The sequence below is a fragment of the Condylostylus longicornis genome, unplaced genomic scaffold (assembly GCF_029603195.1).
Source record: "Condylostylus longicornis isolate FDR11 unplaced genomic scaffold, ASM2960319v2 ptg000010l, whole genome shotgun sequence".
In the NCBI taxonomy this organism is placed as follows: domain Eukaryota; kingdom Metazoa; phylum Arthropoda; class Insecta; order Diptera; family Dolichopodidae; genus Condylostylus; species Condylostylus longicornis.
The window spans coordinates 6,420,562-6,448,066 of NW_026577979.1; the positions used below are offsets into that span (position 1 = coordinate 6,420,562).

The 27,505-nt window shown below is 23.1% G+C and overlaps 1 protein-coding gene across 2 annotated transcripts in view; it reads left to right on the top strand.

Moving 5' to 3' along the window:
* Positions 1 to 19,396, top strand: part of LOC129618646 (hybrid signal transduction histidine kinase G) — a 103,655-nt gene extending 84,259 nt beyond the window's left edge. For both annotated transcript variants that reach the window (XM_055533525.1, XM_055533526.1), the window contains 3 exons: positions 2,663 to 5,837; positions 10,988 to 11,283; positions 18,370 to 19,396. In XM_055533525.1, coding sequence (XP_055389500.1) covers positions 2,663 to 5,837; positions 10,988 to 11,283; positions 18,370 to 19,266 — 4,368 coding nt within the window. In that variant the 3' untranslated portion in view covers positions 19,267 to 19,396. The remainder of the gene's footprint in view (positions 1 to 2,662; positions 5,838 to 10,987; positions 11,284 to 18,369) is intronic.
* Positions 19,397 to 27,505: the final 8,109 nt, after the last annotated feature.

The window sequence follows — 27,505 nt, forward strand, 5'->3', positions numbered from 1 at the left end:
TTACCTTCGGATTCTAAGCAGGTTAAATTATAAAAATTAACTCACTTGTATCGTTTTTTGTTAGTCTGTCCCCAAATAAATAACAAAGAAGGAATAGAAGCTGACCAGTACTATGCAATAATTTTTCATTAAAATAGATGACTCTATACAATCAAAATAATATTGCAAATTCCTTAGACAAGTTAGACACTATTACAGAATGTCTGAAACTAAAACTAGATATTTAGGCCAGCACTTCCTTTATTAAAAAAATTTCTTCTCAAATATTGTAGTATAAAATTTTTGTATTTTATTTAAAAAATTTATTTTTTCTCACACTAAAAATTTCCCTAATCGGCAATATTAGTATGTATAAGAATTACATTTAAAGTGAATAAAATTTTAGAATAAAATTAACAGTTAATTTTTGTACTTCAAGAGTCAATAAACTGACATTAGTCCAAAAATTCATAATTTTCGTTTTTTGGTGTTTCGTTACCATTAAGGTTTTCATTAACTTGCATTATGTACACAGGATTATTTAGATTATTTTTCATTAAAACAAAATATGTCGTGCCCTCAGCTTAACAAATGTTGCCAAGTGACGACCGAAAGTCTGACTGACTCGTATAACACAGATAAATCACAAATTACTTTCAAAATAAATATATATATACATACATACCAAAAAAGAAATATATGTATATATTTCTTTTTTGCATAAAATATGCTAAATGGCAATGGTGAAAAAAAAGGGATTTCGTTTTCTGTAGCAATTTGCCGTAAAGTCCAATTTTAAACATAAATTTTTTTTTTCTTCTTCAATATTATTTTGTTTCCCCTTCTTGGCAAAATATATGTACATATTTTGCATAAAATTTAAAAAAAAAACAAAGAATGAGAGAAAAAATAAAAAAATGAGTGGAAAATATAAAAGTAAAATGTGGAAAATTTTAGAAAGGATTCAAAGATTTGAAGATGTTTCAAGATTTTTGTTTTAGTTTTTCTTATACTATTATACGAATTTTTCGTCTTAGAAACATATGGTGTCTTTTTGAGAAAATCTATTTAAATAAGTTTTGTTATTTTTTCTTGTTTTATTATTCTAAATGATTATTATCGTATATAATTTTGAATTTTACATTATCTTATCTATACAAAGATACATAGAATGTTTTGAACTAAAAATATACTTGTAATATTTTGTAATACTCGTATATATATACAATCATTTACGCAAACGTATACAATATGTTTACATTGTACATTCATAAACAAATAATAATATTGAATTGATGAAAAATGCTTAAAAAAAAATTTGAAATGAAAATTTGTTTTTGCTCACCCTTAAATATGAAATTATTTGGAAAAATTATCATACACAATTAACCATTATTTCTACAAAATTTGAAAACGTTAGAGCTATACAAATTTACGATTTAATAAAAATGAGAATTTTTATTTTAAGTACACAATTTTTAAATTTTTCAAATAGTTTGCAATATTTTACTGTGGGTAATTTGTATAAAATTTTGTGAACATATTTTACTGCTTTAAATAAAAAAAACAAATGTGAATAAAAGATTAGAAGAATCAGAAGGTTTTGTTCCCAAATTGTTGTGGATTTCGTTTATTTGAAAGTTTGCGTTCAAGTTGAAAATATGCATATATTGCAAACATCACCAAATAATTATGTGTTATGCTTTTAAATGTTCTAAATTTTATGGAAGCGTATAATATAGTGCATTGCGACCCGGAAAAATTTTATAATTTAAAATATTAATAGGAAATATTAATAGGAAGCGCGGTCGAGATTTACAAGCTATTAAAATAATTGCGCTATGTATACAAACAGAAGTTGAATAAACGATTCTAGTAAAAGAAAAACTTCTTCCTTCTTCTTATGAAGTTTTTCTTTTAAAATTAATATTTTATTCCTTAGCTTTACCACAAGTGATATAAAATACAATTTATTTATAATTTCCTTAAAATAATTACAATTATTTTCAGTGAATCACAAAAATATGATTATGCGATTTTAGAATTATAATTAAAGACCGTTTATCTAAAAAATTTTTCCCATATTTACCCACATCTACCCATATTATATTTTGTATATTCTCGAGCACTAATTTCTAAATTTGATTCATTTTATTTCAAATTATCACAATTTACAAAATTTCTCAGTTGAAAATTATAAAAATTACACTAAAAAGCTATGCAATTTTGAAAACAAGTATTCAAACTCTTAGTTTTCCCCATTTCATTTCACTACGAAGCAAATAGTGCGAAGTTTATGCGTTTATTTTGTAATTATTTACCATTTGAAAAATTATTAAATTATAAAATAAGTTTAATTTTAAATCTAAATTTAAACCTTTTCGCCGCCTACACAATATTCGAAATTTCAATGCAGTTTTACTCCTTAATTATTAACATACTTATAAATTCTCTATAATATAAATAGACGGAAGTTCAGATCATTTTAAAAATGTACATTCTATTCGACCTTAACCCCCCTGATAATATCCTTTTACATTTTGGAAAAAAATATTTATTTTTTTCTGACAACTTCAAATTTAATTTATTTTCATTTTTTATAAATTTACCTTTCATTTTAAATTTTATTCTATAGAATTTTATATTTTGGTTACCACATTTTTTTTTCTTTTTCCATTTTTAGGTACCAAAAAATGCCCTATCTGGAATGACAATGTTAATGGCATTAGATTTTGATTCAAATGAAATATCTGAAATTGAGGATTACAGTTTTTATGGTTTACGTATTGTAAAATTAAATATGAAAGGTAATCGATTGGAAATAATACCAGAAAATGCATTTTCCGGTTTAGCAGATACAATGGGTGAAATTGATTTATCAGAGAATCGTTTAAAATTATTTCCAATGTCAGCATTAAAACGTTTAGATCATTTAAGAATGTTACGTTTATCATTTAATCAAATATCAAAAATATATTCAGATTCAATAATAATTGATGGTACACTAACAAATGCTAGATTACATTCTTTAATATTATTAGATTTAAGTTCAAATCGTTTTGAAGAAATAATTGATGATGGTTTTCGTTCATTTCCGCAATTAAAAACTTTATCATTATATTCAAATCAAATTGAAAATGTTCATAAAAATTCATTTCGTTCATTAAAAGAATTAATGTCATTGGATATGAGCCGTAATCGTATTATATATTTAGATTCAAAAATATTTGAAAATAATAAACGTTTACAAACAGTTGATTTAAGTTATAATCATATACATTCAATAAGTGGTGTATTTTCAAATTTACCACAATTAAGAGAAATATTTTTATCCGAAAATAATATATTAGAATTACCAAGTGATGCCTTTACAAATTCAACAAATATCGATGTAATTTATTTAGAATCAAATGCAATAAGATATATTGATCCAATGGTATTTAATACATTAGGTAATTTAGAACAATTATATTTACGTTCAAATTTTATACCACAAATACCAGTTACATTATTGGATAAAACATTACATTTAACATCATTATCATTAGATGATAATAGAATACAAAATTTAGAAGTTGGTATGTTTCGTAAATTGGAATATTTAAGAGAAGTACGTTTACATAATAATAAAATAAGAAAAATATCACAACGTGTTTTTCATCCATTACCATCATTACAAGAATTACATTTACAAAAGAATTTAATTGAAGAAATTGAAATGAATGCATTTTCAAGTTTAATTAATTTACAACATATTAATTTACAAAATAATCAATTAACATTTATTGGTGATATATTCCCAAATAATAAAACAACAACAGTAACATCGAATAACAACAATAATAATAATTTAAAATATGGTAATTCAAATTATTATCAAAGTTCATCATCAATAAGCGGATTAACATCGTCATCGTCGTCGTTATTATCGTCATCATCATCATCGTCGTTATTATCGGCATCAGCGTCGTCATCGTCATCATCATATTTATTATCAATACAATTAAATATGAATTTAATAACTGGTATACATGAGAGAGCATTCATAAATCAAGAGAATATACAAATAATGTGGTTAAGTGAAAATCGTTTACAAAAAATCGATAAATATCTATTTAGAGATGTAAAAAATTTAGAAAGAGTTTATTTATCAAATAATTTAATAAAATTTATTGAAAATGATGCATTCCAAATTATTAAAGAATTAAAATTTCTTGATATGAGCGGTAATCGTTTAAGAACAATACGACGTGATTATTTTTCAGCACTTAAAGAATTGGAAGAATTAAATTTATCATATAATTATATTGAAACAATTGATGGATATTCATTTAGAAATTTAAAAAAATTAAAAATTTTAGATTTATCAAGTAATCCATTAATACAAATAAAAGAGCAAATGTTCCAAAATGATTTATTTATAACAAGTTTAAATTTAAGAAATTGTTCATTAAGAAAAATTGATGTTAATAGTTTTCAAGGATTAACAAATTTAAATGAAATTAATTTTGAAGATAATTATTTAAGTAGTGCTGATATACATAAATTAGATGTACCATCATTAAGAAATTTAAAATTATCAAATAATAATTTTAGTCATATTGGTGTTGGTGGTGGTAGTAGTATTACAAATACAAATAATAATAATAATAATAATGGTGGAATTATTAATGGAATTGGTAATAATAATAATAATGGTAATGGTGGTGGTGGTGGTATAATATCCGGTATGTTTGATAAATTACGTTCCTTACAACAATTAACATTAGCAAATTGTAGTTTAAAACAGATACCAGAACAATTATTCACAAAAAATACAAATTTAGTTAAATTAGATTTAAGTGACAATCAAATACGTTCAATTAATCGTAATGTATTTAATAATTTAAATGTTTTTAAAGAATTACGTATTGATCGTAATCAATTAAATGAATATCCTCATATAGCATTATATAATTTAACAACATTAGAAATTTTAACATTATCACAAAATTATTTAACAAATATTGATTTTTTTAAATTAAGTGGTACACCAAATATACGTTATTTGGATATTAAAGATAATACAATAACATCATTACAAGGTTTTAATGCAATTAATTTAACACAACTAGATTTTATTGATTTAAGTGGTAATTTATTATTATCATTACCAGCAAATTTTTTACGTCATTCAATTAATTTACAACGTATTGATTTATCAAGTAATCGTTTTTTACAAATACCAAGTTCAGCATTATCTGATACATCATTACCACGTTTATCATGGTTAAATTTAACTGGTAATCCAATTAATAAAATTTATACAGTTAAAGAAGAAAAATATCCATATTTAAAAGAATTATATATATGCCAAACAAATTTAACAATATTAACAAGTAAAGATTTTGAAGCATTTCAACAATTACAACATTTACATTTAATGCAAAATCGTATTGTTAGAATATCACCTGGTGCATTTAATACATTATCAAATTTATTAACATTAGATTTGAGTATAAATGAATTAGAATTGATACCAAAAGAAAGATTACAAGGATTAAAATTATTACGTTTATTAAATATATCACATAATAGTTTAAAAGATTTAGAAGAATTTAGTCCTGATTTAAAAGAATTACAAACATTTGATTTATCATATAATCAATTAACAAGAATATCAAAAAATATATTTCGTAATTTAAAAAATTTAAATGAATTAATATTAATGGGTAATCGTATAACAATGGTATCACCGGATGCATTCAAATTTTTAAGAAAATTACACTTTTTAGATTTACGTAAAAATTATTTTGAACTCCTGCCATTACAAGCCATTAAACCATTAGAAACAAATTTAAGGAAATTAAGAATGGAAGGTAAGTGTTTTGTTTTTTTTTTCTAAAAAAATTCTCAAATACCTTAAAATATAATTTGTTTACTTTTAAATGTATATCCGAATTTGGTTGATTGATATCTTAAGAAAACTCTAAAATTTTATTATTTAAACCGTTTAACTGTAGATCAATATAAAATAATGAAAGAATACAATTCAGCTCGATTTTTATATTTAGAATATTAATTATGCATATTAATATTATAAGAAATGAGCTACGCTGATCCAGCCAAAACGAGCATCAAACATGATTCCATGAAATTAAATTTTCCATGTTGGAAATAAATTAAAAATATTAAACATTATAAAATAGATACCATTAAAAACGTGCTAAGTAAAAAAAAAACCCTCTCGAATAAAAAATTGTAGTTTTCGCCATTTTATATTTTCATTAAATTTAGATCAACATAAAATGGCGCACCATTTTCCCATTCAACAAACATTATATGAAGCGTTATTAATTATGAACTAAACAAATTAAATATTTGACAATTTCACGCCATATCTTAAATTGATTAAAAAGCTGAAAATTCTAGTGTTATAACTGTTAAATCATACCATTAATCAGTTTGTTTCCAGTGCATTAATATTGCTCTTGCCATCTTGAAATTTAAATCAATTACTTATATACTATAGGTTAATAAATTTACTAAGTTAATTTTCTAAAAATGAGATTATAATACAGAATTACGAGTAAGATTTCAGAAAATTATACTTTCTTATATTCATTAAAAATTCATAAAAGTTCACATATCTAAAATCGAATAATAATTCTGTTTGTGCTTATAAAAAGGTACATTTTGAAAATATTCGGATACTAATTCAGCTCCTCAAATCTGTGTTTTTAATCGTGCTCCTCAAATCTGTGTTTATGAAATTTTTATCACATAATTGTAACACACTAAGCTTGTAAATAAACAGGTTTTTTTAAAATGGTTCTTAAACGAAATTCGGCACAGTACCTGTACATACATACAATGTAATGAAAATTATTTTTTACTGATCCCATAAAAATTTCTTTTAGATTTGTAATCGTATTCAATTTATTTTCATAAATCCATAGAAATTCATTTAGAGTCATGAAATTCCTATATTCTTCTATTTACGAGTATTTAAACAAAATCATATTTGTGTCATAAATATTTGTATAAAATAATCGTAATTTTTCATTGAAAAATACCAAAATTTATAACCCATACTAATTAACTTCAGAAATAATAAATGCAAAACATTCTACATTGACTGACATTACTGACATTCTATATTGACGAAATATGTAACATTATAAAATATAAAAATATCAAAAAGTTATAGGTACTATTAAAGCTTTAATCCATATAAACACTGAAGCACCTGGTGTTTAGTAAATGTTAACATTTAAAATTAAATTTAATTCTTGTGTCATATTCAAAATAATAAAGATTTTAATTTAATTTAAAACAAAATTGGTAATAAAGCCATAGAAAGCATTATGGTATTATCTACACAAGGTAGAGAATCAATACAATTTCCACATACAAACATTTTCAAATACATTTTAACCGCTTTTTAAAATTAGATATCAAAAGGATTTGTATACCTTTACATTGTGTGTACAATATAAAATACACAGGCACTTTATAAAATATTATCAATAAGACTTTCTTTTATTCTTATACCAAACACACACTCTTTTATAATGCATTAGTTAGTTCGTTTGAAATTAACCTACCTATACGTACATTATTCGGACAAAAAAATAGAACGAACAACAAAAAAAAAAGAAACTAAAACAGAAGCTTTTCTTTTCAATTATCCTTATTTTTTATTTTATTGATCTTTTTTTACTTTTACCAATTTTTTTCTTTTTTTTTTTTTTAATTTTCTAAAAATTTGATTTTAATTAAAAGTGAAAATTTTCTATTCAAAAATCAAAGACTTTAAAATCACCTTTGTGAAAATCAAAATTAAAGTCTTTGAATCTTTATATACGAAAAAAAAGTATAGATGGTATACAGTATACCTACAAACACACTCTGATAAAATTTTACCATCATCAGGAAATGAATTAACTACATTTCATATATGGATTGGAATACGTATTATACACAAAAGACCTTTTGTGGAAAATAAACACTATACAAAACAATATTATACAGTACGTATAACGTGCAAAACCCCAAAAAGGAATCCACACATATTGATTTAAATATAATTTTTATCTTGTCTATCTATAACATAGCTACATCCTCATCTACTCTATTTAATAAAAAAAAATAAATAAATCCAATCAATTTGTAACATTTCTAAAATACGATTTGGAATTTATTATAAATGAAATGTACACCAAATAGATAAAAGCAATTTTCATAATAAGTATAAGTGCAGTATAAGCCTTCAAAAATATATATGTACGTGTATACCATCATAAAATATATTCGCTAAATTTCATTGTGGTTACCATTTATTTTCATATACGTACCTACGTCTACATTTTATAAATTATTATCTACATAAATAAATTGAAATAATATACAAAACAAAAAAAAACTAAATTTGTAATTAACAATATTTAACTTAGATTTTATACGTATACAAAAAAGTGGTCATAAATGAAATTTCACCTAATTTTATTAGGTATACATATAAAAAGTTATGTGTTATACGAAATGAATGGATTCGTTGCTATTTTAAGAATAACTTTGGTATTTAAATTTCATAGTTTAAAATTCATAAAGAGTATAATTTTATGTATATGAACTGCATATAGTATTTATAGAGAGTACATATAGATCTACTTATGCCTAGTAAACAATACACCTATACTCATATGGATCTGCTTGAGCTATGGCTCTTTCAAACACACATGGCAAATGCGAACAATAAACGGAGGAGGCATACTTATTCATGAATTTTTTGAAAAAATATTTTTTTATTTTCAATTTATTTATGTTTTCTTATTTCCTATTTACTTATTAAATCTTATTCCAATTTAAATTATTCATTAAAATCTATAGCCTATATATATAGAAAGAGAAAAATTAACGATATCACATTATTTACTCGATTTATTGCTGTAAAATTCTGTTTTCCTGAAATCGCTGAAAAGCGAAAAATTTTAGTCTATAACTGGTAGAATTGTGTATTAGTGAAAATATATTGCGGCAGTTTTGAAATCGCAAGAAAAGTTCCACACAAAAGCTCACAAAATCTGCTTCAAATTTTAAAAGTTTATTCTAAAAATTTTTAGAAACAAGAGCCTTACAACAAAATTTTACAATATTGAATCCTAATTTGATCAAATTTTTAATTTTTGGTATTACTCCTAATTGTATTAAACAATTTTCGTTTAGAAATATTTTTAAAAATTTTTCTTTCTCAAAAAAATTTAAGTAGTTTTCAATTCAACTATTATTAAAAAGTTTCTTATTTTAACTTAAAAATCTAAGGCTCTTATATTTTTGAAAAAAATCATAAACCTGCCACATATACATATTATGTAGATCAAATTTACATATAATATTTAGGCTACATACATAATTTATACAAATAATTATTTAAACAATATTATTTTTATACAAATAATTAAAAAAAAAATAAATGCACACACATACAAAATGTTAGTTTGATTAACTGGGGCCTTACTATGCTCCAGTTAATCAATTCTATTCAATTTTCGTAGATTTCGGTATTTGCAGAAATGGAAATGTAGAATCATACAAATTAATTGGTGATGCTTTACAATTGTTTCGAATACAGAAATCACAAAAATCGAATTAAATATGGTAAGACCAAATTAATTTATCAAATTTCGAATGTTGAGCACTCTAAAATAAACAAATTTTTAATCATTACAATTATCGAGAAATAAAAAAAAAAATTAAATTTTTGAGCTTTTATATCTGCATACATTTTGCCCAAAACTGTAATAAAAATTGCGGCACACAATGTGCTGTTATACTAATAGAACTTTTATTTTATTTTTATAGATATCCTCAAATTATCCTTGCGACAACAATCAATATCAATTTATTCATAACCAAAAAAAAAAAAAAATAAGTTTAAATTAACTTTGTACTCATTCCCACCATCACCAATAAAGAGAAAAATATTTTTTTTTGTTGTTTTTACCTGTGCGACTAATATGGAAATTTGAGAGAAAAAACAAAAGAAAAAAAAAATTTTTGTCTACAAGGTGCGCTCTCAAGAATATTCTGCATTGTAAATGCGAAAAACTACAGTACAGGGTTTTTAAAAATTTGAGAAAGCTTTATAGAAATTTATGAACTTATGACTTTATGAATTATTAGTGTCTCGACATGATTGCTTATATCTACTTATTAATAGTTCTTTAAATTACAAAAACAGCCATGGCCTCAAATAGCACGGTATAACACTTTTACATTCGTTTCTTTCCCGGAATATGTGAACCAATATACCTTGTGTTGTCCTCATATGTTTCCTTATTCCAACTCAATTTAGAAGAGTCTAATTAATTCGATTGTTAAGGAAACCTAAGGCTTTTACAAATCCTCTCAAGTCGATTAAATTTTATGGATACTTGTGGATCGTCTTCATTTCGTTAGCTCCCTCCACTACTCTTTTGTAACTATTTCACAAAAATTTTATTGTTTTCATTTACTTTTAGTGATTGCTAGTTATACCGGTTTTTTTTTTATCGTAACAAAAGTTTTTTAGCCGCAATAAATATTTTTATCCTATATAGAATTTTGCTGCATTTAATTTGCCATGCAGTCTCTTACAGGTTCTTCTTCCTCTTTACGTCGCTATTGTACTTGAATAATATTCTTAAATAAATTTATGTGCAATGAATATTCTTTCATTAAATATAAATCTTTCGTTAAAATATTCTTTTTCTCTTTCAGTCATAAATATAAATTTTCTTTTTGTGTTATTGTTAAATTTTTTTTTTGTCCTTATTCCAATTTTATTCTACCTTTATTCAAGATAACAGAATATAAAAGTACATACTTCCCATTCTCATTTACCTACCACTTTTTTTACGCACACTTTCCTACATAAATGTATACATAATATATTTTGCAGACATGTAAATAATATCCTTTTATATCATTATTTTATATACATACATATTATTATTATTATTAATATTATTATTTTTTATTATTATAGAGAATCCTCTTCAATGTACTTGTGATTCACAAGAACTTTGGGAATGGTTAAGGGATCATCAAAAATGGACCACTGAGGACAATGTACATTATTTAAGGTGTGAACAACCAGGTGAACTACGTGGTAGAATATTTTTAAAAATGGAACCTCAACAATTTTGTGATGCACCATTAATACTTAAATTGGCAATACAGGATATTCAACCTTATTCAGTTGTTGTATCATGGCAAAGTCGTGAACATTCTGGTCTTAATGGTTATGAAATTATATATCATGCTTTAGATGGCGTTGATGAGGTAAGTGTGCAAATAACCATGAAATTGCAACATTGCAGATTGTAGTTATCGCAATATTGTTTTTTTCTTTCATTTTTCTTGTTTTGTTTTTGATTATTTTTCATACAATCATTATCAACATCGTCAATTGAGCCAGATTGGTTTTATTAAATTGCATTTATATTGAATATTAAATGAATGTAGGAGTAAACCATCTACATATGTATATACATTATGTATATATTTAGATATACAGAATTAATATCAATTGGCTTATAACAATTTAATAGCTATTTTTAACTATTTAACTACTATATGTACAGTTATACCACATTTTGTGAGATATTTTACATATAAGGTTATAAAATTTATTTGGAATTTTAAAAAGAGATTGATGTCATTTATATAAACTTTATGGAGCATTGAAATTCTTATACGAAAAGTACATACACAATATGTGGAAACTGAAAAAAAAAACCTTAAATATATCAGATACAAACATAAATTATTCAATATAAAACTAGTAAAATCCCAATACAAGAAGTGTTTCATCTAATTTTATTTAATTAATTGAACTTTTTGATCCGGTTGTCTTGTGTCACCTATATATCAGGAAATAAAAGCAAATGAATAATAATTAACAAAAATGAATTTTGAAAAATATCACTCAGTGTTTTTATAGAGAATGAATGATGTGCTGATTTATAAAAAACAAGGTTTAATCATACATGCATCATTTACTTCAATACTGCAGTGGTTCTTTTGCTTTTTGGTGCATATTGCTCTATACATTTTAAAATATAAAGTACTATTAATCTTCTTGTAATTTTTGGAATGGAAAATATTTATTTAAAAAAAAAGCAATTCTTTTTTTACTTTGTTTAATTCACTTTATTATGAAGTAATAATTAAATGAAGGTAGATTTCTGTTGAAATGTGGATTAGAAAAATAAGTTAATATTAAAGCATGTATAGAAATTTATTTTTTTTTGTTTTGCCCAAAATCCAAATAATCTTAATCAAGATTTGGGAATAAATTAATATTGACCTATAATATTAGCACCTATACAATTAAAAATGCATATTAATTTTGTATACGAAATACTTTAGGGCAATTATTATATAAAAATTATTCAGTTATACACTATGTTCAAGCAATAAGCAGTCAATTCATAAGGACTGACTAAAAAAAATCTGCTATTGTGAGTGAGATGCAAACTTAAAGGATGAAAACATGAACGTATATACAAAAACGGGCTGCATAATAAGTTTATTGCTTTTTTGACTATGTTAAATTGAAAAAAACTCCATTTCAATAGTTTTTTTTTTCATATATCCTTCAACCATATTAATCCTTAATCAGGCGCCAATATAAATTTGTTTATGTGATTATAGAAATAAAGATTTTTTTTTTAAGCTGTACTATTTTTATTAGGCCTTAATTATTTAATTTAAATAAAATTTTTTTTTGTATTTTAATTATGAAAGAAGCGATAAAGAAATCTCGTCATATTTTTCATTCTTTTTCACTTGAATTAATTTTTCGCTTCAAAAGACTTTTCTTTGTCTACTGATCTTTAAACTTTTAATTAAACGTTTATAAAAATGACTAACAATATTACTTTATTTTATTCATGTATAAAAAATTTTTAATGTTTATATAAAAAATTTGAATTTTTTCTGTTAGATTATTTATTAAAAGCCTTGCGCTTCCATATTTTATTTGAATATTTTGAAATTTTCAAATAAAAATTTCTATTTCTAAATTCGAAATAATAATTTTCATTCTCAAAGAATGTTTAGAAATAAAAGTAGTCAAAGTTATTCAAAAAAGAAACTCTTAATATTTTAATCATATTGAAACAGTGGCTAGTGGTTTTAATTATGATTTCAGTTTACCATTGACATAAATTTTTTATAAATTTAACAAATCTAAGAAAATAGGTTTCAATTTACATTTGTTTATTATTTGGATGTACATACATATATTGAATTCCACGTTTATTAAATAAATTTGAAATTTTGCTCTTTAACTATATTTTAAAAACATTTTGAAATATTTTAAATACATAGCTGGAATAATCCAACAATTAAAGTATTTATTAATATTTTACTAGCAAAACTAAAACTATAATTTTTCATAATATCAAATAGCCATAACAATTTGTGCTATTGAAGTCTATAGAAACGCACTAAAATCTAGAAGAACATACTAAAATTTCTTTATGATTTCTAAATTTAAGTGTGATACGTCCTCAACTATTAAAAAACATGAATTTCACAGCCACCTGATATAAAAATTTAGATTTTATTGCAGCTATTTGCCAAATTTAAGAATGTTGAAATATTTTGTAAAACATGAAGACAAAAAACATGAATAAAAAAAAAATAATAAGCGCGTTCTTTTTTAGAGTATTTAATATTTCAAAAAACTTTCTGTCGAAGAAGTTTTTTGAGGAAGCGCTTTTTAGAATATGGAAATTCTATTATGCTTAACATTAAAAATCTGTTATTAATTTTCAATATAAAATATAAAGCTTTCCACCGAAATAAATGCTAGTAAGTTTTCGTACTCAACCAATTATATTAAGAACGTTAATTCACCTACAATTTTTAATATTATACTAGTTTATAAATAAAAATCCTCTTATGCTACATAGCAATGCAGTGTGGTTTAACTGAGTTTTTAATTAAAATAATACAATAATGAATATTTTCTCAGTTACTTTTATACTAAAATGTAGTAAAAATACAATAAAATATTCATGATAATTGCCTGCAACTCTTATCAATGATATTACAGAGATATTTAAGTAACTATGTTAAGCTATAATTCTCCTCTTATATACATACATACAAGAATCGTATAAAAATTGTTCACGGATTAAGAAATATTTGCCATTTTCCTCTTAGTAAAGCTATTAATTTCCATTTTATTTTGTATCATATTTTATTGTATGTGCGAATCTACTTTAATGGTTTGCCAAAAAGTGTTAATATTATTTTTTTTATACTTATTTGTTTTTTTTTATGGATGGATAAAAAAAAAATTGGAAAACAAAATACTTATTTCAAGTACTAAAAATATTTCCAAAAAAAAACGTACTTATCAGGAAAACGTATTAGGAAACCTCAGTATTAAAGGTTGAAGGAAAGATAAAGCTCTTTCACAAATAAGTAAAGCTTAACTTGATATAAAATCTTAATGTTAAAGGCTATATCAAACAAAAAATATGCAACTTCTGCTAAAATTTCAAGTTCAATATTAAGCAAATAATAAATAGATAGTAAGAGTTGCTGCTGATCTGAAAGTTCATTTAAGTGCTAAAACCTTAAAAAATAATTCCAATATTTTTGTGACAATAACACTTTATTCAAAGTGCGTTTTGTATTTAATATCGAACTGATTACAAGTTTACTAGTAGGTTATAATTGTATTACCACAAATAGCTGCTTATTTTGTTTTTGATAATAAATTTATGCTATTGAAATGGTAACTGATGAAAAATTTTAAAATAAACAAATAAAATGGAGACGCCAAAAAAAATATCTTTGCATTTTTGATGATTCTAAGAAAACAACACTAAATAGACATAATAATAAAAGATTGTTATAAGTTTTCTAAAAAAATTTTAATAGTTACTTGTGCTTTAACGGAGTTCGAAAAGTTTTTGTTGCTCTTACAAAAATATACAAAATTCAATATAATTAAAAGGAAACGTGCACGTTTATTTCATTCGAATTAATTTTTTTTTTTTTTTCTGTTGAACGTGAAATATTTTCCCATACGAGAAACTAAAATGTAATATTCTTAATCCGATTATATAAATAAAATATTTGCGTATAAATAGCTCGTGATTATACATACAATGTTAATATATAATAATAAAAATAGATACACATTTATACAAACTTTCCTATTAAAGTTTAATATTTTGTAAATTGCTTTTCCATTTCAGTTAAATTTGTTACTCTTTATTTGTAAATCTATCTCATATCTGTAGTTCTATATAAATATTTATTACGTATGTGTAGTGCAGATATTCAAATAAATTGAAATACTTTTTGATATGATATTCGTAGGGATTCTCATATTGTTTGTATATTATATAGTAAATAGCACCTGTATTACAATTGCATATTATTGGAAATTAATGTTCTTGAATTTGATTTGAAAGTGACATGCATCTAATATAAAAATATTCATATAACTTTAATGTAAGCAAAATACCAATTATTTTGTTTGCAATATTGATAAATACTAAAATTGTATATGTAAGAAATTGATAATTTAAATTGTGTATGCATAAGAATGTCGTACAGTAAAAGATAGAAACCCTTTATATTTATGTTTAATTGAAATTATTGAAAAGATAAAATAAGATATAAATTTCATGAACAAAATAATTATAATAACAAAAGTGATTAAATTTAGATCTTATTGTATCTATTATATTATCCTTTTATCAAAATGAACTTTAAAGGATTTGAACTTTAAAGAATTTACGTAATGCAATTACAGAGTGAAAGTAAATGCCTTTGCATGATTTCATATTTTACTTAAATTTTAATATATAACAATTTAGGGAAAAATGAAAATTGTTATATAATTTAGATATATTATGAATTCAATATATTATAATTTTCATGTTTTCACAAAAATCTATACCTTAGGAAACTTATAAAATAAGGTTACGCTTTCAGTTTAAAACGAAAATATATAAAGTTGATGGTATCACAATCGTACGCATTATTGAATATATTATGACTTACCCACAAACATGAAAATAGTCAAATATTTCTAAAATATTAATTAAATATTTTTGAAATTCCATTGAAAATATCATAAGCACTTGAACAATATTCCTCCTTTTTATGAAAATAGAGGCGCTGTTTTGATGGAATTCATTCAATTATACTTCACAATTAAAATTTCAAAAAAAAAACTCTTATACATATTTCGTTATAAGAAATAAAAATTTTATACAATTTGTGAAATATTTGATCACCATTAGTTTACTCTGCTAGAGGGTCAGTCTATAACAGTATTTTACAAAATTCACAATTCTAAAAAATATAGTACTATATACATAAGTACAACTTAGTACTCTAAAAATAGAAAACGCATCTTCAAAGTTTTTCAAAATAATTGAATAAAAAATTTTAAAAAATCATTATTAAATCATTACTACTAAAAGTAAAACTGCAATCTCTCTCATTAAAACTGATGAATTTGAAAATAATCTGACAATAAAATTTGTATCACATAATGTGTTTTCCTTCAACAACTTATATGCCTCCCTAACTTTATTTTATTTAGTTAAATATCACATTGTTAAACTAAATCTCTTTTATTTTTATAATTGCATACGAGGGTCACTATTTATATTTCGGGTCCTGGCAATACTAGTGCTGACAGGTGCAATCTGACACTTCCATTGGAAAGTTTGACATTTTTTAGGACAACTTCACTCAGAACGTTTTGTCATTCGAGCGCGAATTGTTTTGTTTACAGTGACTTGAAAAATTCATCTCGGTCAAAAAATGGAATTGTCCCGTGAAAATTTTCGTGCGATGATTTTTTACGATTTTCGGCGCGGATTATCGAGACAAGAGTGTCTCGATCAACTTGTTTCGACTTTTGGTGATGAAGCACCATCAAAAACCACTGTAAATCGCTGGTACCAAGAGTTTGGTTTCGGATGCCGTTCGCTCCAGGATGAATTTCGTGAAGGTCGGCCAATTTCGGTCGTTTTGCCGGAAACCATCGATGCTGTGCGCGAAATGATAATGATGGACCGGCATGTGACATACTGTGAGATTGAGGCATCCTTGGGCATTAGTTCCACCAGCGTACATAAGATATTGCATGAACATCTTGCCGTGAAAAAGGTGTGTTGTCGATGGATCCCAAAAAATTTGACGATTGCACAAAAGAAGGCTCGTGTCGATTGGAACAAAGAAATGTTGAAAAAATTCAATCGCGGTGCGTCAAAAGACGTTTATAAGATAGTCACAGGTGATGAATCATGGATCTATGCATATGAGCCCGAAACGAAACAGCAATCGACCGTATGGGTGTTCCAAGACGAGCCAAATCCAACAAAAGTTGTTCGTGGAAGAAGCACATCGAAGCAAATGTGGCCACAACCGGTCATGTGGCCACAGTACCTTTAGTGGAGCGTAGGACGGTCAATTCTGAATGGTACACCACCATCTGTTTGCCGAAAGTTTTCGAAGAAATAAGGAAAACAAACAAGCGCCGGCGAATCATTCTTCATCATGACAATGCAAGCTCTCACAAATCAGCTGAAACAATGGACTATTTGAGCACTCAAAATGTCGAATTGATGGGTCATCCGCCGTACAGTCCTGATTTAGCACCCAATGACTTCTTCTTATTCCCTCACATCAAAAAAAAAATGCGTGGACAACGATTTTCAACACCTGAAGAAGCAGTCGATGCGTTCAAAAACCATGTTTTGGAGGTGTCTCAATCGGAGTGGAAAAAGTGCTACGAAAATTGGTTTCAGCGCATGCAAAAGTGTATTGATCTTCATGGGGAATATTTTGAAAAACAATAAAACCATTTCCAATGATAAATGTTTGTTTTTTATTGCTAGACCCGAAATATAAATAGTGACCCTCGTATTTATAATTGATTTTATTTATAGTTTTCATCATAAATAAAATCCTTTCAATTTCAAATACAAAACAATTGAATTCGTAATTATTATTGATTTTGTGTATAGTAAACATAATGAAAATTCTTAAAATATTTCTATTATCATTTCAAAAAGTAATATCAATACATTAATACATGCATACACTTCTAAAATGTTAAATAGTTTTTGATTTAATTTTTAACTTCCGTTTTTTTCTAAAATTTAACAATAACCTACTAAATAATTTATAACAATATTTGTACAATGTAGTGTACAATTAATTTCTTCTTACAAAATTCATTCATTCATTCATTATTAAATGCATATTATGTACATATTGTGGTATAAAATAATCATTATAATATTTTACTTTTGCATTTTAAATTTATACAAATTATTTGAATTAAAAATTTATAATGAATTCATTAAAATATAATTACAGGTTCGTGGTAAAACATTGAGTGGTACAGCAAATTCAGCAAAATTACATAAATTATTATCAAATACAAGATATTTAATATGTGTCCTTGGTACTGGAAATTGGTTAACACCAAAAATATCAACAATATTAAATCGTATTCATTATAATGAATCATTTATGGTTGGTATTGAGAATAATGATGATATTTTTAACAATAATGTTAACAATAATAGTAATAATAACAATAATAACATTAGTAATATTAATAATAACAATAATAATAATATATTACCAGAAGAATTACAAGAATTACTTAAAGATTCAGCAACATCAAAATGTACTGAAGTACGTACACTTGAAGCAACACCAAATTTAATAACAGATGAAAATGCATTATCAAGTCAAGGTATTATACATTCAATATTAACACGTAGATTAGGTTTAATTGTTGGATGTTGCCTTGGTATTATTGTATTTATTGTATTAATATCTGTACTTAGTTATATTAAATTAAAGAAACAACGATTAGAAAATTCAAAACGACAAAATGCCGTACCAAATGAATATATAACATATAGACATTTTTCAATACCAAATGAAGAAATAAATCGTAATACAATACCAAGTGGTGTACCTGGTGGTATTGGTGCACATATAAGTGCAACGTCAGCAGCAACATCAGCTGCAAATAGTGGTCCGTGCAGTACAAGTAATACTGCATCAACATTAATGGGTAATGATGGTTCTAATCACAATCATCATCAGCACCATCAACATCAGCATCAACAACAACAGCAACAACAGCATCAACAGCATCTACAACAACAACAACAACAGCATCAACATCATATTAATAATAATAATCATACAACTTATATGACTGGTGTTGTATTAGGAACAAATTTAAATGCTTGTTAATTGATATTTAAAAATATTATTATATTATTACAAATTATATGAAAATATTAATTTATTCATATACATACATATATAATGGTATATAATGTGACTACATAAAATATTTCTATAGTGTATAATGTAATTTTAAATGATGTAAGCATTAAGGATACATTTTATAATATAGTAGATACACACAAATTATGCATGTACATAACAATAATAATAATAATAATAGAAATAGTGGAGCATAATATTAAATAAATATAAGATTAAAATATCGACGTATTCGTAAATATTCGTAAATATAGGAAACAAAATATTGTTATACACAGATAAATAATTATGTCTCATATACCATAGTAAGTACATAATATTCAATTCTGCACACATTTATATTTTAACAAAAAAGAGAAAAAATATGGGAGAAAATAAAATACACAAAAATTTAATCAAATAAAACTAAAAAACGAAATGTAGGTTTAGCAATATTAAAATTATAGTGTATGTAATTCTAGTGTTACAAAATAGTTCAAAAATAGTAAATATTAAAATAAAAAGGGTGGAGTAAAAAAAAACTACGGTTTTTAGTTCTAATATTAAATAGGCATAATTTATGTTAAACATGAATAAATAAAACCTGATTTTGTTTCAAAAAGGTGGCTCTTTATATTTTAAAACTTATGTACATACACATTATATAGCTACGAAATCTTATCTTTTACAACTTCACATAGTTTGAAATTTTCTTTAACAAATCAAACTTTAATCTTAGCACAAATTTCTTGAAATTTACTAACAAGATCAGAAATGCCACTTTTTTGCTATAATGCCCAAATATCGTAATTGCATAAGTTCTGTAATAATATTATTGTAAATTTTTGCAGTTTTTATATAATGATGTCAATTTTTAAGTTTTAAATTAGAATTTTTGTACGTACAATATTATTGAAAAGTTGGATATTGTTAGAATTATATTATTGTTATTTATTGTTGATTATAATTAACAAACATTAAAGAAGAATTTTCGCTTTAGGTTTTTTTTAAATAATTAAAATAATAGTTTAGGTGAGTTAATTTTTAAAATATTGGATTATATAACTATGCCGAAGTAAGATTAAAAAGTTGGTTTAAATTGCACATTCTAATCGGTTACATTTTTAATGCACATTGCTCCCTTTTATAGAAATTATGTTTTTTGAAAATCACTGACGTACATATTGTAGTTCGGGAGTTGTATTTTTTGTTGAACATTGCTTTCAAAATATCTTCGTTTATTCAGAATTTAATTATACATACATACCTAAAATATTAAAAAATAATGTAATAAAAACAATATAGTCTTCAAAATTCCAATTCACCTTTTTTTTGCTGTCCAGTCCTATATTTTCTTGAGTGAATGTGATTTATGAATTTTCGAATTAGGATACAATTTTCCTATGAACTATTAATATTTTATAATAGGGCATCAAATAAAAAGTCAAAACATAAACGTTTAGTTTTTGTGTGAACATCGCAACCTGAAAAAAAATAACATTAATTAAATTTTTGTTCAAATTTTTTAGCAATTTTTTTGTTTTTTCAATTTATTGATTCTCAAAATTTTTTAGTCCATCTTTACGAAAAATAAAAAATAAAATAATGCGCTTTGGTTCTATTCGATATTCATTTCACAGCCTCAAAAAAAAAATAATAATTTCTATCGTTGTTACCGGCAAGCTGACGTAAATAGTTCTTTAATACATTTCAGTTAATTTTATTTCGATTGCCTATCTAACACTAAATTAACTATCTATACTCATTTAAACGTATTGTAAAAAATATCGCCAATGGGAAAATTTTCTAATATATTAGACGTGCAAGCTATTATAATAGATACAATAAAAATTTTATATCACGTCATTATTTTCATTTGCTTGGCGGTAGTTGAAGAAATAATTTATTACAGTGCCCCGAGTAAGTGAATATAAATGACTATAATGTCACTTATTTGATATTTACGTTTTATTTTAATTCTGTAAGATAAATCACTGGTGATTGGAAATTATTCATAGGTATTGAGGAGTTTTCAGTATAGAACTTTAAATATGAAATTTTTTTGATTCAATTTGAATATAATCATCTCATCTCAACATCTAAGAGAATATGACCGTAAAATTTTGTCGTATTAATTTGTTCTTCTTGTAAAAGAAATTTTAACTAAAAGAAAATTAAAATTTTTTATTATTAATCTAGAAAGATTTTTGTGATTAATTAATTTGTTAACTTCACCATTTTTAAATGAGGCTTAAAACAAATTTTATTTAAAAACTTTCTCAAAATTTTTTATTTCGAATTTTAATTTTTACTTCAAATTATGATATTCATTTAAGCCAAGATAAGTTTCGTTTAAAATCAGTTTTATACTTATAACAATAATAACAGTAATAACAGTTAAATAACATATAACAAAAATTTAATTGGAAATTATTTACAAATTGCTAGAATTTAATCATATTAAACCATCTTAATTTTTTTTTTTACATAAATTGCCATCAACTTATTTTGTACATATTTACCTATATGCATATATTTCATTTATAATGCTGTTATACATAATACCAGTATGTTTAATTTACTTGTAACATAAAATATACAATAATACAAAATAACAATAATAATAACAATAACAATAATAATAATAATGTGTATTTGGATATTGTAAATTTTATAGTTTAAATAATAAATGCAATATGTATCCTTATTTAATAAACGATTAATTAAATGCTATATAAGCTATGTATATTTTAATAAACATATAAAAAATAACCTGTGTCCATTTTGGCCTCATATATCGAGTTCATAAAATTACAAAAGGAGAAAAAAACAAAGGAACAAAATTATATTTAACTAATAACATTTCATACCTATAGTATAAAACATGTAAAACTCTAAATATAGGTACAACAATATAATCTATGGCTATTATACAAAAAATAATATAAAATATGTTTACATATTACATGGTTATTAACTAAAATGAGTCACAAAAAAAAAAATAAAACAAATAATAATGACCATATGCATGTATTGTGCATTTTAAGTACATTATGTACTTTAAATGCATTATTATGTATAATAAAAATTTAAACAAAAATATTGTACATAGATACATTATTGTAAATTTTTGTGTTTAATTTTTTTTTTAACCGCTTACTAATAAAAGTTACTAAAAAAAAAAACACAGTAAAAAAAAAAGGGAAATTAAACCACAAATTTTAAATGCATAATAGGAATAATAATAGGTTTAAAATAATATAATTAACAGTTGTATTATTTAATTATAACAATGAAACATTTATAACAAATTGTATTTATTTACACATTTGTTTATTTTCGTTATTATTAAAAATATTGTGAAAAAATTTTTCTATATAAAAAAAATACTTTATTTATATAAAAATACGTGAAAATATTAACACTTTAGATTTTTTTTTTCCAAAATTTCACATATAACACATTAAAAATATATTACTATTGAATTAAAAATTTAATTCGGAAATTTAATTTTATTTTACCACATATTGTGCTATCATTTTAAATTAGTTATAATAAAAATCAATTATAGGAATGATTTTTATTATCTAAATAAATACTTGAAACGTTTAATATGCATATTCGAAAAAAAACAAATATATTGTCAGTTTAATTTACAATAATTTCAATTTAATTGGTCATTATACAATTAAAATTCTATAATTCGATACTTTATTTAAATCAAATGAATAATGAAAGGTCGATTCATTCATAATAAGTAATTCTAAGTTTCTAATATAAGTAATTTTATTTAAAAATTCAATAAAGCTATAGTTTGCTAAATACGACAAGTAATTTTCAATAAACTGATTTTATTCAAAAAGTTCTTAAATTAAAATTTAAACGAATTCCGTTGGAAGTGAATTTGATGGAAACAAATAGCTCTTCAATAATTACAATTTGCTATTGTTACTGCACATGATTTGGCGTACATAAAGATATTCTGAAATTATCCATACTTTTTTACCCATATAATGTAGGTACAAAAATTAAAGTTTACTATAAAAATAATATTTAAAATTAAAAATGTAAATTTAAAGTTTTATACACTCATAAGTTTCTATATTATTGACTAAATTGTCGTTCGAACCGAAAATACATCGTTTACTATTTATTGCGGTAAAAAAATTTTGTTCAAACCTACACCCGTATAATTTGTATTTTACACTCACCTATTATTTATAAATATTTGTAAACATGAATTAAATCTCTATTAAAAACATAATAATTATATTATAATTACGATAAGTGAAAAATACTAAAAAAAAAATTGTTTTTATGGTGTTGTTAAAATTGTTAGATTAGTAAAAAAAATTTAATTTGAAAATTTTACACCATATTAGAAAGAAAAAATTTTGTTTTCTATCTGTTTTTATAATAAATTGTAATAAATTTTTTTTTGTTTTAAATAAATTTATTATAAAAATAAAAAAAATTTATTATTGTGACGATAGTTAATATGAATATCAAAATTAAAATGTAAATATAAAACTAAAACTGAAATAAATTATTGAAATATAATTGTACAATAAGAAAATCTGTAACAAAATACATAATTAATGTGATTAAGGATAACATGTTAAATATTTATTTTAAAATTGATTATTTTTTTTTTCTTTTGTAAATAATAATAATTACTTAGCCTGTAAAAAAAGAACTTTATTCTAGTTATAATTGTATAAAATATTTAAATTTTACTGTTAAATTTTGTAAAATTTTATATTTCAAAGAAATCAAATATCATTTAATTAAATTATTTCATTTCTCCATTATTTGATACTCATTACAAATCCAAATAAGTCTAAGTTAAATAAAGTTATGCATTCAACGAAGTAAATCACAATATAACAGAAAAACGGAAAAGTGTTTGCCTATTTAATTGGCTTATTATGTACAGTGAATTCTTTTAATTGTCGAATTCATTGCGAATTCGACAAAAAAAATTCGCCAAACATACATCGCAGTTGTTAGACATGTTGGCGAATCCACCACAAATAATAAGCCTATAAATAATATATTCTCAAATAAATAAGAGAAATCACATGAACTATTTACAAATTATATACAAATAATTTATTTTCCGAATAACAACATATACCTAAACTATGTGGAATAAACAAGCATGTAGCTGCATCTTTTTAATGATTTGAGAAACATATACCTTTAATATATGTTTATAAACGAGGTATACATAATATTTATTTAATTACATTTCAAAAGATTATCTACTTTAAAATATTCAGTATGTTTTATTATAAAAACAATAAAGCACAATAATATTATTATATTTTTATATTTTTATATTTATTATATTTATATTTTTTTCCAACTTCAGTTTTTTTTGTAATGAGCCACTTACTTTCACATAGCAGAGTTTTAACTGTTTCGATCATAAAAGAAATATATTACATAAGTTTAAGACCAATTTTTGTAATTAAATTAAAATTATTAGTAAAGAATTTCTCAATAGGGTCAAGATGTTACCAAAACAATAAATTACTGACAAAAAATCTTATAATAACCCACAAATACATGTAATAATATTAAGTAGCAACGACTGAAATAAATCAGAATTTATACAGGAAAATATTGTCAACAATTTTTATGAATTTTGTTTTTTAAAAATAAATTTTATTATACAATGCAATTATAATTCTATTATTATTGAAATATTAGTTTCAAATCATTTAACCAACATTAATTATAATATACATAAAAAAGAATTAGATATACATACATAAAACGGAAATATAAATCTAATTTTTCTAGTAGGAATTATCCTCTGGTCCGAAAATAATTTTCACAATATTTAATGGTCGGTCGATTTGAGTTAGTGTTATCTGCTTGATTTGACATAACGGCTAAATCTGTTTGGAAATAATTAGTCCTTAACATTGTTTGTTCAGCTCGCATTATAAAAATCCATCCACAATATCTGGTAATATTAAACCATAAAAATTTGTACAAATTTTTTTTTTGACAATTAATAATTACATTAATTATATTATAAAAATTTAAATAACGTCCAAGGATATTCTTGACCCTACAAAATATAAAAGAAAAATTGCTGCACAATTTTCAACGAATTTTTTTCTCTCAACGCAAGAATTTAAATTTTATGCAACAAAACTGCCATTTAATTAACCTCCAGCAAAATGCTTTATTATAATATTATTAATTAAAAATTATAAATATGAATTTATATTAAAAATGTTAAGTATTTATAAAATTTATTTCGAAGCTTCTATATAACAATTTACAAATATAAAATTTAAATTGCAATAGAAATCAATTAAAATATTAAATGAAAATAATATTGTAAATATCAAAACAAAATGAAAGAAAACTTAAAAAAAAAACTAGTTTAAAATAAAATAATAAACTAAACAAAAAAAAAACGGTGATCTGACAGTAAATATTAACATAATTATATTTTACTTTTAACACTGTTATAGGTTAGAGACATACACACAAATATTTTAAATAAAAGTTTGTTGAAAATTTTCCCTATAAGGCTTAAAATCTTTTGATTTGGAAACTGTCATATCACCGATAGTAAATTAAAATTATTAATAAATAAGAAAGGAAGTTTATATTATACATAATTATAAATATTATAATAAAATGTTAAGAAATAATAATTTTATAAAAAAGAAAAATATAAAAGACAAAAAAATAGAATGACAGCAAAACAAAAAACCATTAGAAATAATTTATTTTTTATTATAATAATGAGAAAAGAATCAAAACTTTTATGTACAGTTAATTATGATTATTATTATTAACATTATTAAATTATTGAAATAATATTAACATTAAATATTTATGTTAAATATAATTAATGTAAGTAAATAAGGTAAACATAAAAAAAAAAAAACAAAATGACAACAAAATTAATATTAAATTACAACAAATTAACAACATTAGTTTTAAGTATTAAGAGGGATAGAGGAATATTATAGTAATAAAAAGAAAAATATAAAAATATACTTATATTATAACCGATAATAATTATAAAACGAAAAATTAAACATTTTTACCTTTTAACACTTTAATTCAGTAGCAAACAAAAAACGGAAACTTTTAAAGTTTTCAAGGAAAATTACCGAAATCAAAGCTGTAAATCAAAATTCAAAAATGGTAAAATAATGAAAAAAAAAATCTTATAATTTTAGTATTATTTTTCATTCAATACTTTCTCACGAAGTTCAAAGTAAATTGTTAAGTATTTGAAAGTAATCGCTAAGTATTAATATAATTTTTACTCATCATTAATGTAACAGAATAAATTCTAATAAAATTTATAATTCTGTAGTAATTTTTTTTCCAATTCAAAATTTTAGTCTTTCCAATTTATGAAAACATCTCTTCTTTGGTTTTATATTTAAATTCTGAAATGTGAAACGAAATGAATAATTTAATTGAAAAATTATCATACGTGATATGAAATACATTTTATATTTTCCCTATAGTAAGTTTACCCACAAAATTTTCAAAAAAATTTATGTGTAATTAATTGTGCTTTAAAATGACTTTCATACCTAATTTTGAATTTATCGAAAACATTTTTTGTTCTTATAATGAACAAACTTTTTCAATAGCAGTAAGGATACGCCTATAATAGGCAGAAATCTAATCTCTACAACAGGGATTAGGTTTCTGCTATCATAGGCGTATTACCGAATTGTTAAAATAATTCTAAAATTATAAGAATGACAATTTACTGATAAGATAATATTGATTTGTTGATTTTAGAACAGTTATAATAATAATTATGAATATAATATGAAATTATATCAAACAATATAAAAAATAATTATTATAAAAACTATGAAAATAGAAAATTTAAAGACATTGATAAATATTTAAATTGAAAAATTTAATATTATTATTAAAAAACTTAAAAAAAATCTTAAAAATAAAAAAAAAAATCAAAATTTAAAAACAGCAAAAAAAATACTAGTAATTAATAATGAAAAAGAATGTCAGATAACCAGTAGAGTGAAGATGTACGATTAAATTTTTACGTAGATAAAAAAAAAGAAAAAATTAATTAATAATATAAAATGTAAATATATTAAACCAATTTAATATATTTATAAAAAAAATATTTAATATTAAAATAAAAATTTAAAATTAATGAAATATAGTTAAATAAAATATTTATATAAAAAATATAATAAAA